Here is a 15,524-nt window from a genome sequence, read left to right as displayed (position 1 = left end):
AGGTTCAAATACATTCAGGAGACAGGGCATGCCCAGTACTTGCCAACAGTGAGTAATAGAGACGTGATCTATGTCAGGGCTGAAACGAGCAGGATGGTTGCTGCCGCTCGTTTGCTTGTTCGCGTCCCCCACTTGGGGGTAGATGGAGGTGAGAACGTGACTGCTGCCTCGACACACAGATCAGACGAGTGGGCTGTTTCCCCAGACCTTCACAAATCGACTGTCAACCTCCGGACACCTACCCCAGCTACTACCTCGGCTGCCACGTCATCGCCACTTCCTCCACACCTCCGTACACCTGGCATTTCTCCTGTGTAGCAAGACATCGCCCGCTGGCGCCAAGTGAGGAAGCTGACTTGACCTTCCCCCTGAGAGCGGATCACTGCTTTCCAGAACCTTCCACAGGGCCACCGCGGTACGAAATATCTGTTCATTGTTTGACTTCAATTGTTTAACTTCAATTGTTTGCTCCAAATGTATCAAAATGAACTGCATGAAATAGTGCTAATGTTCTACAAAGTCGTTACTATTTCGGCCACAATTCTTGCAATGTCATGTTCTGTGGAGCGGTCGTTCAGTGGCTTACGGTGGCTAAAGGCTTACATAAAGAGTGCCATGGGTCAAAAGCGACTTAATAGCATTGGGATAATTAACAATGAGCGTGCTTACACAAATCGAGTAATTAAATCAGAAACGCACAGTATTATTGTCATCTTTGGCAGACGTAAAGGCAGGGACAAATTCTTTTTCTAAGACTGTCCAAAATGCTCATCCCTTGATTAAGGGACAGTTCCATAGACACCTTGTTCACATTCCATTCACAACAATGAGTGTTTTGAATTTCTTTTCATGACAGTGAGTAACCAACAGAGTTGTAAAGTAATGAAATAAATTTATTTGAGTACTGTACTCAAGTAACATTTCTGGGTATCAACTTTTTAAAAAGTAATAAAATTTTTTAGTACTTTTACTTTTACTTAAGTAAGGTTTTCTAATACTTTTACTGCAATACCTGTACAATTAAAAAAAAAACATTACTCGTTACATGCCCCAAACAAACACACAAAGAGTTTCAATTAATTTATTATTAAGCATAGTAAAAGAGTTGTGTGGGTGGAGGGTATGGTGTGGGTGGAGGTGTGAAGGGTATGGTGTGGGTGTGGGGAGACACCACACGGTCACATACCTAGAGGTCTCGTGAGGTGAGGTGACGTCAGGTCAGGTGGTAGTGGCCATGACAGCGGACTTTTCCTTTGATCTTCTGGTGTCCATTAGCACCTTGACCACCTATCTCACCAAGCCTATCCTCTTATCCCCCCTTCCCCCATCAAATCCCTTCTCTTCTCCCCCACCTTTCTGTTAACCATCAGTTGCTCTTTGCATATTCCTGTACCTAAAATGAATTTCAAAAAGGCTGTGATTGTAAAATGCTTGACATATGCGTGAGACTGGTTGTATTTAAAATTCTGCTTAAATAAATAAGTGCCACTGACCCCACCCTCACCATTACCTGCCAGATGTTATGTGGTGCGAAAAATTCAGCCACGCATCAATTAGAATTGAAGAGAGACGTCACCACAGACACACTCCCAATAAGAGGGACAGTTCACGGGAGTCTTAGCCAGACTCAGTCACTGTGGAGGCAACAATCATTCACAAACTCCTCAAGTGAAGGAGCTTGATAGCTACTGTACTACTTGGCATGCCCAGGGGATGGAATAGAGCTACTGAGGTCTTTCCCGACTTTATGTGACTTATCTCTGAAGCTTAACACCCCACTACCTGCATCTGCTGCTTGTGAGTGTCTATTTAATCATGCTGGGCTTATTATTTATTAATTAATTTATTACAACCCAGGGGGCAACAAGCCTAGTCACAAGACCATGTGGTCAGACACTAATATATTGATACATTACTCGTGTCTTGCAGGACACGCTATGACTTATGGTATGGAGACAATATTGATATGATTTAAGGACAATGGGAGTTAGCACCCACCAAAGCATGGATAGAGTACATGAATTAAATCTAAATTATTACAAATAAGTTGGTGGTGACATATAGTGGTTAGTGACTCCCTGTGGTAGGAGGTCCCTGACAGTGGGACAGTCAAGGCAATAGTGTTGAAGGGTGTTAACATTGGGACAGTTACAGAGTTTACAGGAAGAGAAGTGTGGGTCATCCCCCGCCTCAGATACTTGCCAGATAGGTCTGTATCCTAACCTCATGCGAGCAGAGACAACATTATGTCTGGGGACCATAAGTCCACGTCGACGATACTTGTGTGGATAAGGAAGAAAGTGATCATAGTGTTGGATGGATATATTTTCAGTCCATTCACTATCCCTGAGATGGATTGTAGGGAGAAGAGTGGCTGAACATATTCTCTTTTGGTAGGTCATGCTGCCTGCTGGGCTTACATTTAGGCCTAAAAGATCCTGATTGGACAGCCATAATTTCGATAATCAGTTATTGATTAATCTTAATAGAAATTTTTTATTTATACTTGAGTACATTGACATTTGGATACTTTTACTTCTACTTGAGTAACAATTTACCAATGTAATAATACTTTTACTTAAGTAACAAAGTTCATTACTTTTTACAACTTTGGTAACCAAAATATGTGGCACTTTTTTTTTTTCATTCAAAATATGTGGAAAATGCCAAGACTAAATTCTGGTATTATTCCTTGTAGCTACTGTACACTGCAGACACTGAGGGAGCACTTCCATTACTTGACATTCTGTGATTTTAGTTCATTGCAGAACAACTTAATATAATATTACCAGCTAAGAAAGGGAAGTAGGAGGCACCAATCAGTTCCAGTTATTATGCTCAGTTGGCACCCCAAAGGGAACACTCCTACAGTTAGTTCTAGAGAAAGAGAGAAAAATAAATCCTTAAGCTCCCCACAAACACACAGTCCTAAGGTATTGACCCAGTAACTGTTGACTGAAATAACAACTACAGAATTCAAGTTCCCTTTGAAGGATGGACTCAATAAAGGATTATCTACTGGAAGCCCAACTAAGGTCCCACCAACCATTAGGGACAAATCAGTCTGTACTTTACTCCCACATTTGTGAATCATCACTCAAACTGAACACCACTTGTTCATCTAATTTAAGTTCCTGAATTCACACTACTGTACAGTGAAACCTCCATATCATACACTTCTCTCTCCATATATCTGTGAGATAAGCGTTTCACATTTAACGAACTCTCGATATAACGGACTTTCATCTCTATATAATCATTAGATGGAGGCTACACATCTAATGGACCTTCGATTTTATATACCCTGTACTTACATCAGTATGCAGATCATTAGATGGAGGCTTCACATCGAACAAACCCTCGATATAATGGACTTTCCTCTCCATGTAGTCCATTAAATAGAGGTTTTACCTAAGTCAAACTTACAAACAAAATCCATAAGTTAAACTAAATTATATTATCCTCCAATCAGAAAAACAAATTTCATAACAAACATCACGTTACAAATGATTGTCAACCAACACCTCCTTGTGACTCTATGGGTGTGTACTGAATCAATGATAAATTGCAAAGTATGCCTGTAAGATCTCTCCTCAGAGGGTGCATTATAGTACTTGGTGAACTGAGCCTGGGAGCAACAGTGGGAAAATACCACTACAATACTAGTCACTTAAGAAATGACTTAATTGCTCCCACTGAATGATTCAATTCCAGATTGCCAGCTTTCAAATTCCTTAAAGGATCCAATTATGTTCAACCACTGAAAATAAAGGAGCATATTATTGCAGATTTTATGACTCCAGATATGGGATGAACAAAGTAAGCTTCCTGATATTCCAAGACAGACAAGTCCCACTCAAGGAACTGAAATACTGTATACAAGTACAGCTCCTCCCCGACCTACGACCTACTCGACTTACGACCACCCGCACTTACGACCTGCCTCAGTCGTACCAAAATTTGGTCAAATTACGTATTTTCGAGTCCCAAAGTCAGTACACAGACAAAATTTTTGTTTGTAATTCACTTTAAATGGCTGGCAACCTTAAAATGAGTGTTTTGTGGTGCTGAGAAGAAAAAGAGACACATATTTTAGATTTTCTATGTATTATTTAAGCATTTCCGACTTAAGACCATTTCGACTTACGACCAGAATTTGGGTCTTAACCCGGTCGTAAGTCGGGGAGGAGCTGTACTGCACTGTACCCCTATTTGTTTCAGGCCAAATCCCAGATTTAGCATACAATTATCTGATGAAATATAAGCTGTTTTACTTGCTAAGAAAATATATGACAAGTGCCTTGGGGTATTGGTCCCACAACCAACTTGTTCACTAAAATGCAACTTGGGTCGTTAAGCATATTAAATACTCATACGTACACTGAAATATATAACTTCTGTGTGTATATAAAACTAACATCTAGAACTAGATGACAACATTACACACTGGGTACTGTACTGCTTAAAATCACACTTAACAGGTGCTGAGCAAAGCCACTTTGGGTGACATACAACTGGATCTAAATCTTCTCTCTTCACAGTGTACCTTCAGGCCAGTGGTACCCTTATGGAATCTGGTATGAAGGTGAAGGATTATCTAATTTCTATATCTTATTCCTGTATTTTACTAGATCTCACTCAGGGGTCGGTTATTTAATCCCCTCAACTTTCTGATTAAATAGATTTACCTGTACTCAATCCTAATGTACAATTATAACAATACATTACCATCAGGTTATATTAAATGTACAGTCACCCACCAAAGTCCTGTTATCTCTTCTGCTGTTCCATGAACCCTGAGACTCAGACTCATGAACCCGAAGCAGTAGACACTGATGCATTATTCTATCCACAAATACTTTGGAGGAGAAGCGACAGGACTTTTGTGGGTGACTGTACACACACTCCAAAAAGAATCTTTATGGATGGGTTTGATAAATTTAAAATGAACCCTGTAACTCCTGTTGTATTGGTAGGATTGTCAAAATCCTTCATTCGTTGTGTCATATTGTCTCACACAAAATCATAATGATACATTTTGGAGCGTATGTACATACAACTGGTAAAAGAATAACCATGCAAAATTCTTGAGAAGTGGATGCAAGATGACAGAACATGCAAGTTATAAATGTTAATGATAAAGTACAAAACCTAAATCCATACACATAAAAAGATTTTGCTACAACAGACATATTAACAATCGCAAGCAGTATAAAAGAGGTGGTATAGTAAATGTGGCAACCTTTGGCAGTACCTCATTCCCAACTATTCTTGTGTCCCTCGAATACAGCCGCACCTCCCAAGCTGATGGTGCTCTAGGGTCCACTATGTCCACCAGAGATTCAAGACGAGAAAATTGTGACGGTGGGAACTGGTACGCTAAAGTGAGGTGCAAGGCTTTAGTAGCTGCCTCACCTGTGGTACCTGTTTAGAAAAATAAAAAAAAAATTGTGAAAAATACAATGTTATTTCATTAATGCTTTCTCATGTATAACTTTAAGCCTGAAATTGCAAGTAAAAAAAAAGTACAGTATATAATACAACACTTTTAAAAGTGCTTACACAGTGGTATGCTTTCATGCATCACTGTTTACAGGGTAGTCATCAGTTAGTGTTCCAGGTCACTGTGGGTTTAAGAAACAACAGCCCCACAAAATTTACCATTTTTAGACATATCCAAATGGAGGCTTAAGTCAGTTAATTTTTGGCTATCAGAACAAAGAACCTTTCTTAACAAAACTGCCTGTTGAATTTTTCCTTGTTACCTTTTCTTTTTCAAGAGTGTGAACATAATATTGTACTGCATTCAATAATTGTGGGGTTAAAGTTTTATGAGGCAGTAGAAGCACAATGATAAGAAGTGAGGAGATTTTTAATTTCCTTCACTCATTCTCATACACTCACTGGAGAGCTGATGACAGTGTGCACAGGCAGTAAGTGTTATGCATAAAAGTGTGGTAAAATGTTTTATATACTGTATGTACAGTCAGCCAAAGATGCACCGACCCCACCCTGGGTCTTGTGCTCGCAATTTTACCTGACTATACTTGGTAAAGGAAGGCTGTATGTAAAGGTGATTGTATCACTGTCAGGACAATTATTAAACAAACCAAAGGTAGAATTATTATAATAATAAACTATTCATTGTTATTTAAGGTCATGACAAGTTTCCAAATGTTCATATATTTGCTTAAATAATGAAGAAAATTATATTTATGAATTGGCAACTGAACTACAACCACAGCTTCCACAAGATTCTCACATCAAATTTTTTTCATCATTTAAGCAAATATACGAACATTTGGAAACTTGTCATGACCTTAAATAACAATGAATAGCTTATTATTATAAAAATTCTACCTTTGGTTTGTTTAATAATTGTCCTGACAGTGATACAATCACCTTTACATACAGCCTTCCTTTACCAAGTATAGTCAGGTAAAATTGCCAGCACAAGACCCAGGGTGGGGTCGGTGCATCTTTGGCTGACTGTACATGTGTTAATTTTGAACTTATTTATATCAGCATGTTATTAAAAGAAATGTAATTTATGGTGATAAGTAAATACAGTACTGTATGTAAATAATGTGACTACAACAGCATGCAGGAGAAAATATTCATCTGGGCAAGTTAGGGAGCAATGCGAAGGTGGTTGCTAAGCAGGTTACTTCTCTTAAAAATTAACTATTCACATTCTAGATAAGCATTTGTGAAAATGTTCTTTCATGTTATAATATATCTGCATGCAGTTTTTTGACTGAACAAAATGAGATGACTTGCAAAATACATTTTCATGTCTTTTACTGAACTGTAATTCTTTCCTATCATCTTCTTTTAAGGTCATTCATCCTAACATTACAGTAGTGACCTGGACTAACCTGTCCTCAACTACTGCAGCTTTCACATAGAAAAGAAGTTGAAGAAAAGGTTTTGCTTCTAGTGAAGCAATGGTGGGAGGTCCAATGAGCAAGTGACATCACATTAGCTGGTGTGCACCTCACCTCTCTTCTCTGGTTGGCTGTTATGGTTTTCAGGCTTCTTCCCTTACTCATTCCTGGCTACATCTTTCACCACACAGGTGGTCTCACTACTTGCTCTAACCAGCAACTTTGGCAGCTTTGAAAATGATTTTTTTGTTTCTGTTTATTTAGCCCTGTTTGATGTGTTCTGGTTGAGCAAATGTCCTCAGTGTTAGTATTTAGCTAAAGCTCACTGGGCACTTAATATAATTTTATAAGTGTTCATGATCATCCATTAATGATCCAATTAGGGCACAACCGACAAGCCAACTGGAATCTGGCAACAAACATTGTGATTAAGGTATCTGCTGATTTCAGTGGGTAATCCAATCTTTTTAACAGGTTGTATTTCTGGCCTAACAAGAGTCAGGTCAGGAGTAAGGAGGTAACTCTCTGGTGTGTGCTGAACCAGTATTACAGGAAATTCTGTCATACAAATGGTTTGGGAAACTCACTTGAGATTTCAAGTCTACATTATAAAAAAAATTATTTCAAGGGGATGTTAAATATTTTTCATTGTTCCATACAAGAAATTAGAGGAACCAGTCAAGGAGTCTTTTAGTCAGATATTGGATTTGATAATTCCATGTCAGCTATTAGGCCTCCCAAGTTCTGGATCTAAGCCCTCCATACATGTGCTTAGTGGGACTTCCATATGGAAGATATAGTACAGTAGTTCCAACATCTTGAGCCCAGGTCTTGTAAGAGGGATTTTCAAACTTAACCCCTTGTGTTTGGGTTCCCCTCTAAGCTGAATAAAATCGCCTGGCATTTGGTTTGGTTCTTCTTGATCTGACCTCAGTACCTGTGCCTGCTGGCAGTCCAGGTATCCCTGATTTGGCAGATGTTCCTGATCGTGATTGACAGGTGATGAGGAGGCCAGTTTAGACTATTTCAAGTCACAAGGTCCCTGTAGGTGAAAGCCTTCTGTTTGGTCTTGGGATCCAAGGGGACATTTCTCTATACTCACTAGATCAACTATGAGGAGGAAAGTTTTTATTTATATAAATTTCCTTCTTTCTCTGATCTAGGTAAGGGGTTTTGGAGCTGCTGGCCTTGAGGTGGGGCTCTTGTTGGGATGTAATGTCACAATCACAGCTGTACACTTAGTATCTCATACTTCCATTTATAGCTGGCTTCAGTAAATGAGTCACAGGAAATTTGCTGGGAATGAACTGGGTTTCATGAGTGAAAACCATCACTGCCACACCTAGAATGGTGAAGAGTGAACCAGCTGATGTGATGACAAAAGCTCATTTGAACTCCTCCCTCCAGTTTACTATAAAGTAAACCTTCACTTCTATTCTCACTTCCAGAGTAGTGCTTGCAGTTGGGGAGTGTACACTAATTGTAAGATTAAATCTGGCCACTTTTGTCAGGTCTCCTAGGTCTTGACCGATGGCTTTAGAGGGCCCATTACGCATGCTGCATAGTTTTCCTTAAAATAGGATCTCAGGGTCAACTTTTATTTTTTTTAGTCTTAACACTGTACAGTAGTAAACTGTATATAACTAGTGAGAAAATATGTAATATCATACTGTCATTAATGTAACCCAAACACAGTATTGTGTTATAAGTATAAAGCTTCAGAAAAAAGGGTTATGACCAAGCAATTTCTGATATTGTTAGTGGAGAACTGCTCCAGCTTCAGCTACAAAGCAACAGATACACATCCTCCTCTATACATTATGACCCCCGGCACATATCAAGAGTACTACACTCTTCTCACGTCACCATCACTTCATTGTTCCATCTTTATTAATCACTCGAGTTCCTTCTACATAAGACGCTTTCTAATGATTTTCTTATTCCTCTCTCTTTCCACTTAACTTCAAAATCATTTCTCAGAAAATACAGTAAATCTCAGCAGTACAATTTATATTCTGCTGCTACACCATCCATTTGGTAAACCTCACTGTGCTTGAAGACTAACTTTTTTTTGCCACAAATCTGAAATGCCTGGATATTTGCCTTTCTCACAATTTTTTATGGTACTCTGCCGAGTAATCCTATTAATTTTCCTGGCTAAAAATTTTACTCAAATATTCAAAACTTGTATCCTCTCCATTTCCTATGTAACCTACAACTTCCCCATCTGAACTTCAAATCACACATTTAATGTAACATTAAAGCTTTTCTTTTCTATAATTCAATTTGTGTTGGCAGTTTTCATTCCAATTATGTTTATAAGGAGGAGGATTATGGATATGATGGCATACAATACTTGGCTACTGTACTCAGCCAACAGCCAACATCCCAGTGGTAATCCCAAGTTTGAAGTCCTCTGAGGAGATGATGTACAGTACCAACATGAGCCCTAAGGTTGTACCTGTGGTATGACAACAAACAATGAAACTTGTCATATATGTCTACACATTAAAAGGGATACACATTATACAGTACCTATCTGCAATCACAGGCAACTTCAGGTTCAGGTTCTTAACCTGTAAATGCCCTCGGAGGGGCAACTCACAGGAAGGTGACATGTTAATGTCTATAGTGGCAGCTATACAATTCTTAAGAAAAATGTAGATCTGTGTGTGATGAAATTGTGTGTGATTATAATTACAGTATATAGAAGCGTGTTCATGTTTAAGTGCATGAATTATTGTCCAAGTTTGTGACTATGTTTAGAGTTCCTGTGGTGGAATCTTGGGCAAACTGTTTTGATCAGTTTACTTCTGTTGAGTTAACACTGATTGAGAATTTGGATTTAAAGCAACTAGAACACTGAATTCTGAAGATAATGTTTACTTAGTGTTGCTGATTGGTAGCCAAGTTTTCCTGACCTATTCAGTGACACTGGGAAACACATCAATCACAAGGAGTGTACTGTACATGGTGTTGGCAACAGCTATTTGTATCTTCTATGCTGTAACTGGGAACCTCTGAATTTTGGCAAATTTCTTCAGTAGTTTGTATTATACGAAGTTGGAGAGCTGAACCTCCAGGCCTTTGTAAAAGTTCTGTGCTGCTATATAAACTAGGTAATAATGTACAGGTGTACATTACTGGCCCCTCCAAGTTTAGACACAATAATCTACTTTAAACTCCTGAGAAGACATGTTTCATTGACATGAACTTCATGAAACTAGTGAAGAGACATGTGGTATACAAGGAGTGTAATAGTCCAGTGACTCACTATATTACCCTGAGAATTATGTTTGTTTTTATGAATTTATGCATTTTCCTGTCATGATAAAAGGTAACCAGTCAAAGACAGACCATCTAATTCTTACATTTAGGAACTCCTTTAACAAATGGTTGTTCCATTATAATCAAGAGCCCCTGATGATGAAGTCATTTTATTGCCAAGTGTGCAGCACAATGTTGGTGCCAAATGAGGGGAACTAGGTGCAACAAATATTATCTAAAAGCTTGGGGATCTTTTGTGGACTAAGCCTGTCCAGTTAACACCCTTCTTTCCTAGGCAACATCTACCATCTTAGAATTTCAAGACCAACATGTTACTCATAGTTCAATTCCTTGTTGACTACCAATGATAACACAGCTTCAGCACTCTCTCCCCTGGTTTATTGTACTACAGCTACAGCCCAAATGTGACATTAAATGACAGCTGGCATGGAATACCGCAGTTCTAAATGTAATCATGCAAATTAGACCATTATGTGGCTTACAAATATGACCATTTTTGTGGTTTATGATTATTGGTTACATATAATTTTTTTACATTTTATATCTACTTTCTTTAGTTGGTGTTATCCTTATGGTGGGGTAGTTTTAGCCTTGACCCTCAGCCTGTTACTGCCCCTCTCACATGCATGTACCTGAGTCCATATTATTGGTGGTGTTCTGGGAGGTTTGGACTTTGCCCCAATGGGGTTGATTTTATAAGAGCTTGCTTATGGATGCAGGAAAAGATAGGAGCATACCGGGTACCTGACATAAACAAACTCACTCACAACAGGATCCCTGAAAAGCTCTCCAATTTTCTGACAGAAAAAAAGAGCACACATTAACTCCAAAAAAGATGTTATGTCCAGGACAAACCAGTACTGTAGTATCTCCTGACTTGGACACTATTAAAAAAAAGGCCACTCACAAATGGGCCAGAAATCCCTCCCTGGTTATCTAAATTACCTTAACAGGACAAGCTGAACCCCGAAGGTGTCCTTGAGTTACATCATTAAATATTATGTGTGTGATCTCCACATTAATGACTTGCCAATAGATCTGAATTATCACCACCAAAATACAACTAAAGTGATATGAAGTAATAAGACTATACTTTTTAAAGGGAAACCATCTTACCTAAAGGAAAATGCTATGTGCTGTGTGTCAGTAGCCATGAATAACTTTCATAAGTACACAGAAAGCTACCAGGCACTTATCTAGTCTTAATAGGAAAATCTGGAACCAAGACAAATATATATGTCCACATTCAAAGTGTTCATGACAGACTGCTTGTTGGTGGTGTTACCAAACACGTGACCAGAAGGATGCACACTGCTTATATGACAGTGGTACTTCAACCTGCTGCTTTGAATGGCAACAGTTGTCTCTGAAGAAACCTTTGAAACACTCTGGTTATAAGAAGAAGGAATTGCTAATCTTTAGTACGAGGATTATTCTGGATTCCAACCCTTTAGATTTAGCTGACAAAACAACATCCCAGTTGTAAGGCTATAAAATGAATGTACAGTATGTTTTGGGAGTTTCTTCAATGAGCTTAGGGGTGTCCTTATGTACACTGGAAAAATAAAATGCACCATTATTGATATAAAAATGTAACAGTGTACAATACTGTATTGTCAAAAACTAATCAAGCATAAGAATATGAAACTAATATCTTCAACAATCTGCTACAATTTATCTACTGATGAAGCACACAGTAAAAATAATCCTATGCATTTTATAGACCTGTACAGCAGTTTAATATATTCTCAACACATTTATACAGGAAATATTAATTCATTTCAAATACCATGGGAACAATTATGCTATATACTGCAACATAATTCATCTCTGTTCAGTAATTAACCTGTAAGGTACTACACATAACCGTGTAAATTTCACATTACAGTACCTGTACTGTACTCTATCAGCCTATTTTCACACTCAGTACTTTTTCATCTTATCTACCAATAGTGTAGTTTCCTTTACTTTCTATCAGTCATATAGCAATGTCTACAAGTGTTCTTTCTGTATACTTGTAACATCTTAGTACTGTACTGTACTCCATCTTCTACTCCAGTAATTTTTTATTTCATAAAGTTACATAACATTTATTTCATAAATTTATATAACTCGTATCCTTATACTATAATTCTCTGTTCTAAGTCAAAACCTTCCTTTCAGGTTATCCAACAACAAATGCAGCCAGATGACTAAGCCTTTGTGTTTTGGCAAATAACAATGCCACTACAATTATACAGTTCATTTTTCAGTTGTTGCAGCATTAACTCTTCTGTATTTCTTTGTAAAGTGAATAAAATTTCTTCTCTCTATGGTTTAATTTCCTTAAGCAATTTACCACAACTTTAAACAAGTCCCTAAGACAATCTCAACTTCAACACCAGCTTATAAAATAATTAATGAAAGGTTTTCCTCAAGGAAATCTTTGTACCATGTCTGTCCTTTACAAATTTCCTTGGGGTAAGAAACTTTGGATTTTGAAGAACAGCTGTTACTCTTACTTATGATGCTGCAAGTGGCTGGAAACAAATATTGAACATCACATACTACTGACAGTGTACTGTGTCTGGCAGTAATTTAATAAGGTAAAATATTTTAAGCTGGGAAAATTTTAGCATAATATAAAGAATCCAATGTTGGCACCACCACACCAAAACAATTTAAGGATAATCCTATCATTGCACTTTTTGGTTTTCTTGTTCCTGATGTTAATTAACCTTCTGGATTTGGAATGTTTCACCCTTGCTGACAGTTAAAAATCATTAATGTACTGTATTTGTAACTAAATTCTATTTATTTATACACTACTGTACAATATATCAGATGCGTTGATTCCACAGGGAATTCTCCTGCAACAGGCAGCCAAAGGTAAACTTTTCCCCAAATGTATTAATGACTGGCCATCAGCACTCCTTCAATTGTTATTAATTTTAAACTCGGCAGACATACATTTGAAATGTTTTCTGAAAAACTGCACATGGTAGTGTGACTATAACAACAGTGAACCAATCACCACTTGCTGGTACTGACACACTTCAATATGGGAAAACAATGAAGGTTACCACAGAAAGCATAAATAAGAAAGAAGCAGGAAGGAAGCAGAAAAATGCAAAAGACACAGGCAGGGGAAATAATAAATACAATAGAAACTTTTTCACTGAAGAAACAATGCATAAGTCCATATACTGTGACAGGCCCACCAGATGGTGGTACAGGTATTGATAGTAGTCAAAGACAAGGTTTTGGTGGAAGAAAGAGATAACCCTCATGTCTCTCAACAGTGCTCCCGTGGGTGGACAAGGCCAACCACTCTCTTATCAGAAAAAATTATTTATCCTCAGTGATATGACAAAAATCAGGCTGTTTTCTGGAAGTTTCATTTTAAATCACAGTAACTTTTTCTCAGTAAACAGGAACTTCTACAATCTGGTAACTAAATAAATACCGGTAAAATAATTTTCTTGAAATATCCCAAACACACTCACACATTGTTGTGAAACAGCTGTTGAAAGATATCATCTAATTGAACAAGAATCTCTTTCCAATTTTTTTTTCAAAAAGTATTTACAGTTGGACTATTTTTGTAATACTGTACTACAATATTATTTTGCTAAATACTGTACAGTATATCCAATAAATTTGTCATTCCATGCAGACATCTTGTTCCCACAACCCATCACTATGGTTTTGAATTTCTTAAACTTATTAAAGGTACAATACCTATTACCATTACTGTGTGTACGATCTAGACTAACATAAAAAATCCACATTAAGCTTAACAAACAACAATCTTGAAATGATTACATGACTATTTTCTATACAGTGTACTGTACTGTACTGTACTGTACTGGACTGTACTCATATCTACTTTTATTGCATGATAATTTGAAAGAGGGTAAAAGCCCCTTCTTACCTTTCATACACTACCAAGAACTACATAACCCAGTCAACACCCCCAGTGCACAACACAAGGATCAACTCTTAGCTTCTTTGCTGCAGTAGAATTGGATAATTGTTTTGACTGAGCTCCAGACACCAAACTTATGATCCCCATAGGATATGAAAATCCCTGCAGAGACAGGAAATGGTAAAAATCAAATACAGTATAGTTTTTTAATAATTTTCATCACTTATCAGCAAATTAGACGTTCGGACGGATGGTCTATCTAGTGTTAGTACAGGAGGAAACCTAAGTCCGGGAAACCTGTGCTGTTTGGTAGTGAGGGTCACATTGGGTAATGTTATTCTCATGTGTGTCTGGGTCAAGCAGGACTCTAACCTTTGACGTATTGGTGAGATACGTGCATTACCGCTGTACCAGCAACAAAAGGAAGCTTCATGCGAGTGACTTTATAAAAGAAAACTAATGTAATTAACGAGCATTTGAAAAAGATGACCAATTACTTTTATTAACCCTTAGACTCAGGGCGACGTTCCTGAAAGTTCTTAATTTTCGCTGCATAGTATTTTGAATGTCCAGGTGGAAGGAAATACTTTGGATGGGATATTTATGTAACTGGCAACTCAACTCACGTGTATTTGTCTCAAGACTCGAGCTTCATGGTTAATTACCCGCCAGATATTGCAAGGGGTGCACCCCCTTAACCCTGTCTTTTGACCCACCTCACTCCTCCACACCCAGGTGCAGGCGAAGGCATTTCCCTGACAGTAGTGCTGTTCATCAAGACTTGTTTGATTTAAGTGGCATTGATGGGGAGGAAATAGAACCCATATGATGTTGAGTTTGTTGAGGTGGTGAGGACAGTGAGAGACCTACAAACTGGGGCTCTCTCCCCTCCCCACCCCGCCAACCATTGCGAACCACCACGGCACAAAGATATGGTGACTTAGTGCAAGGAGTGTGGAGTTGCTTTGTGCACTCCATGTTACAAAAACTTCCACACAATCAAGAAGTTAATATTTGATAATAGTGATAAGTTTTGTGCTGCCTGAATATTCCGACTGTTCAGTATGTTATAGTTCTTTGGGGGAAAATAGAAATGTTTTGTGTTACTTAGTAGCTATAAGATTGGAATATGATATAAAAGTGACTTCAAGTAAGAATTGTGTGTCAACATCACTTGGTGCACACTGTGAACTGTGCACAGTAGCTTCAAACAAGACATCTTTCATCTTCATGGGTGAGTACAGACTGAGGAGTAGTTACTGACAAGGCTAATATATATACATGTACAGTAGAGTGAGATCAGGTCCCTAGAGACCGCAGGTGTCCACCAAATTTAGGTCATTAGGTAGTGACCCAACCCTTTCACCTGGTTACAAATCTTGTTACTCACAAAATTATCCAACCTATACATGCCGTTACTCAAATAAATGTTGACAGATTTG

General features: G+C 38.1%; 1 protein-coding gene across 2 annotated transcripts in view; it reads right to left on the bottom strand.

Annotated features, from left to right (window-relative positions):
• Window positions 1-4,143: 4,143 nt before the first annotated feature.
• The window catches only part of LOC121876510 (protein UBASH3A homolog), a 40,832-nt gene continuing 29,451 nt past the window's right edge, over window positions 4,144-15,524 (bottom strand). The window contains exon 5 of one of the 2 annotated variants that reach the window (XM_042381654.1): window positions 4,144-5,424. In XM_042381654.1, coding sequence (XP_042237588.1) covers window positions 5,180-5,424 — 245 coding nt within the window. In that variant the 3' untranslated portion in view covers window positions 4,144-5,179. The remainder of the gene's footprint in view (window positions 5,425-15,524) is intronic. The other variant, XM_042381653.1, reaches the window with a different exon arrangement.

Source organism: Homarus americanus, unplaced genomic scaffold (genome assembly GCF_018991925.1).
Source record: "Homarus americanus isolate GMGI-L3 unplaced genomic scaffold, GMGI_Hamer_2.0 scaffold43608, whole genome shotgun sequence".
NCBI lineage: Eukaryota > Metazoa > Arthropoda > Malacostraca > Decapoda > Nephropidae > Homarus > Homarus americanus.
The sequence above is the reverse complement of the archived record's forward strand: the minus strand, read 5'-3'. Positions and strand labels throughout refer to the sequence as shown.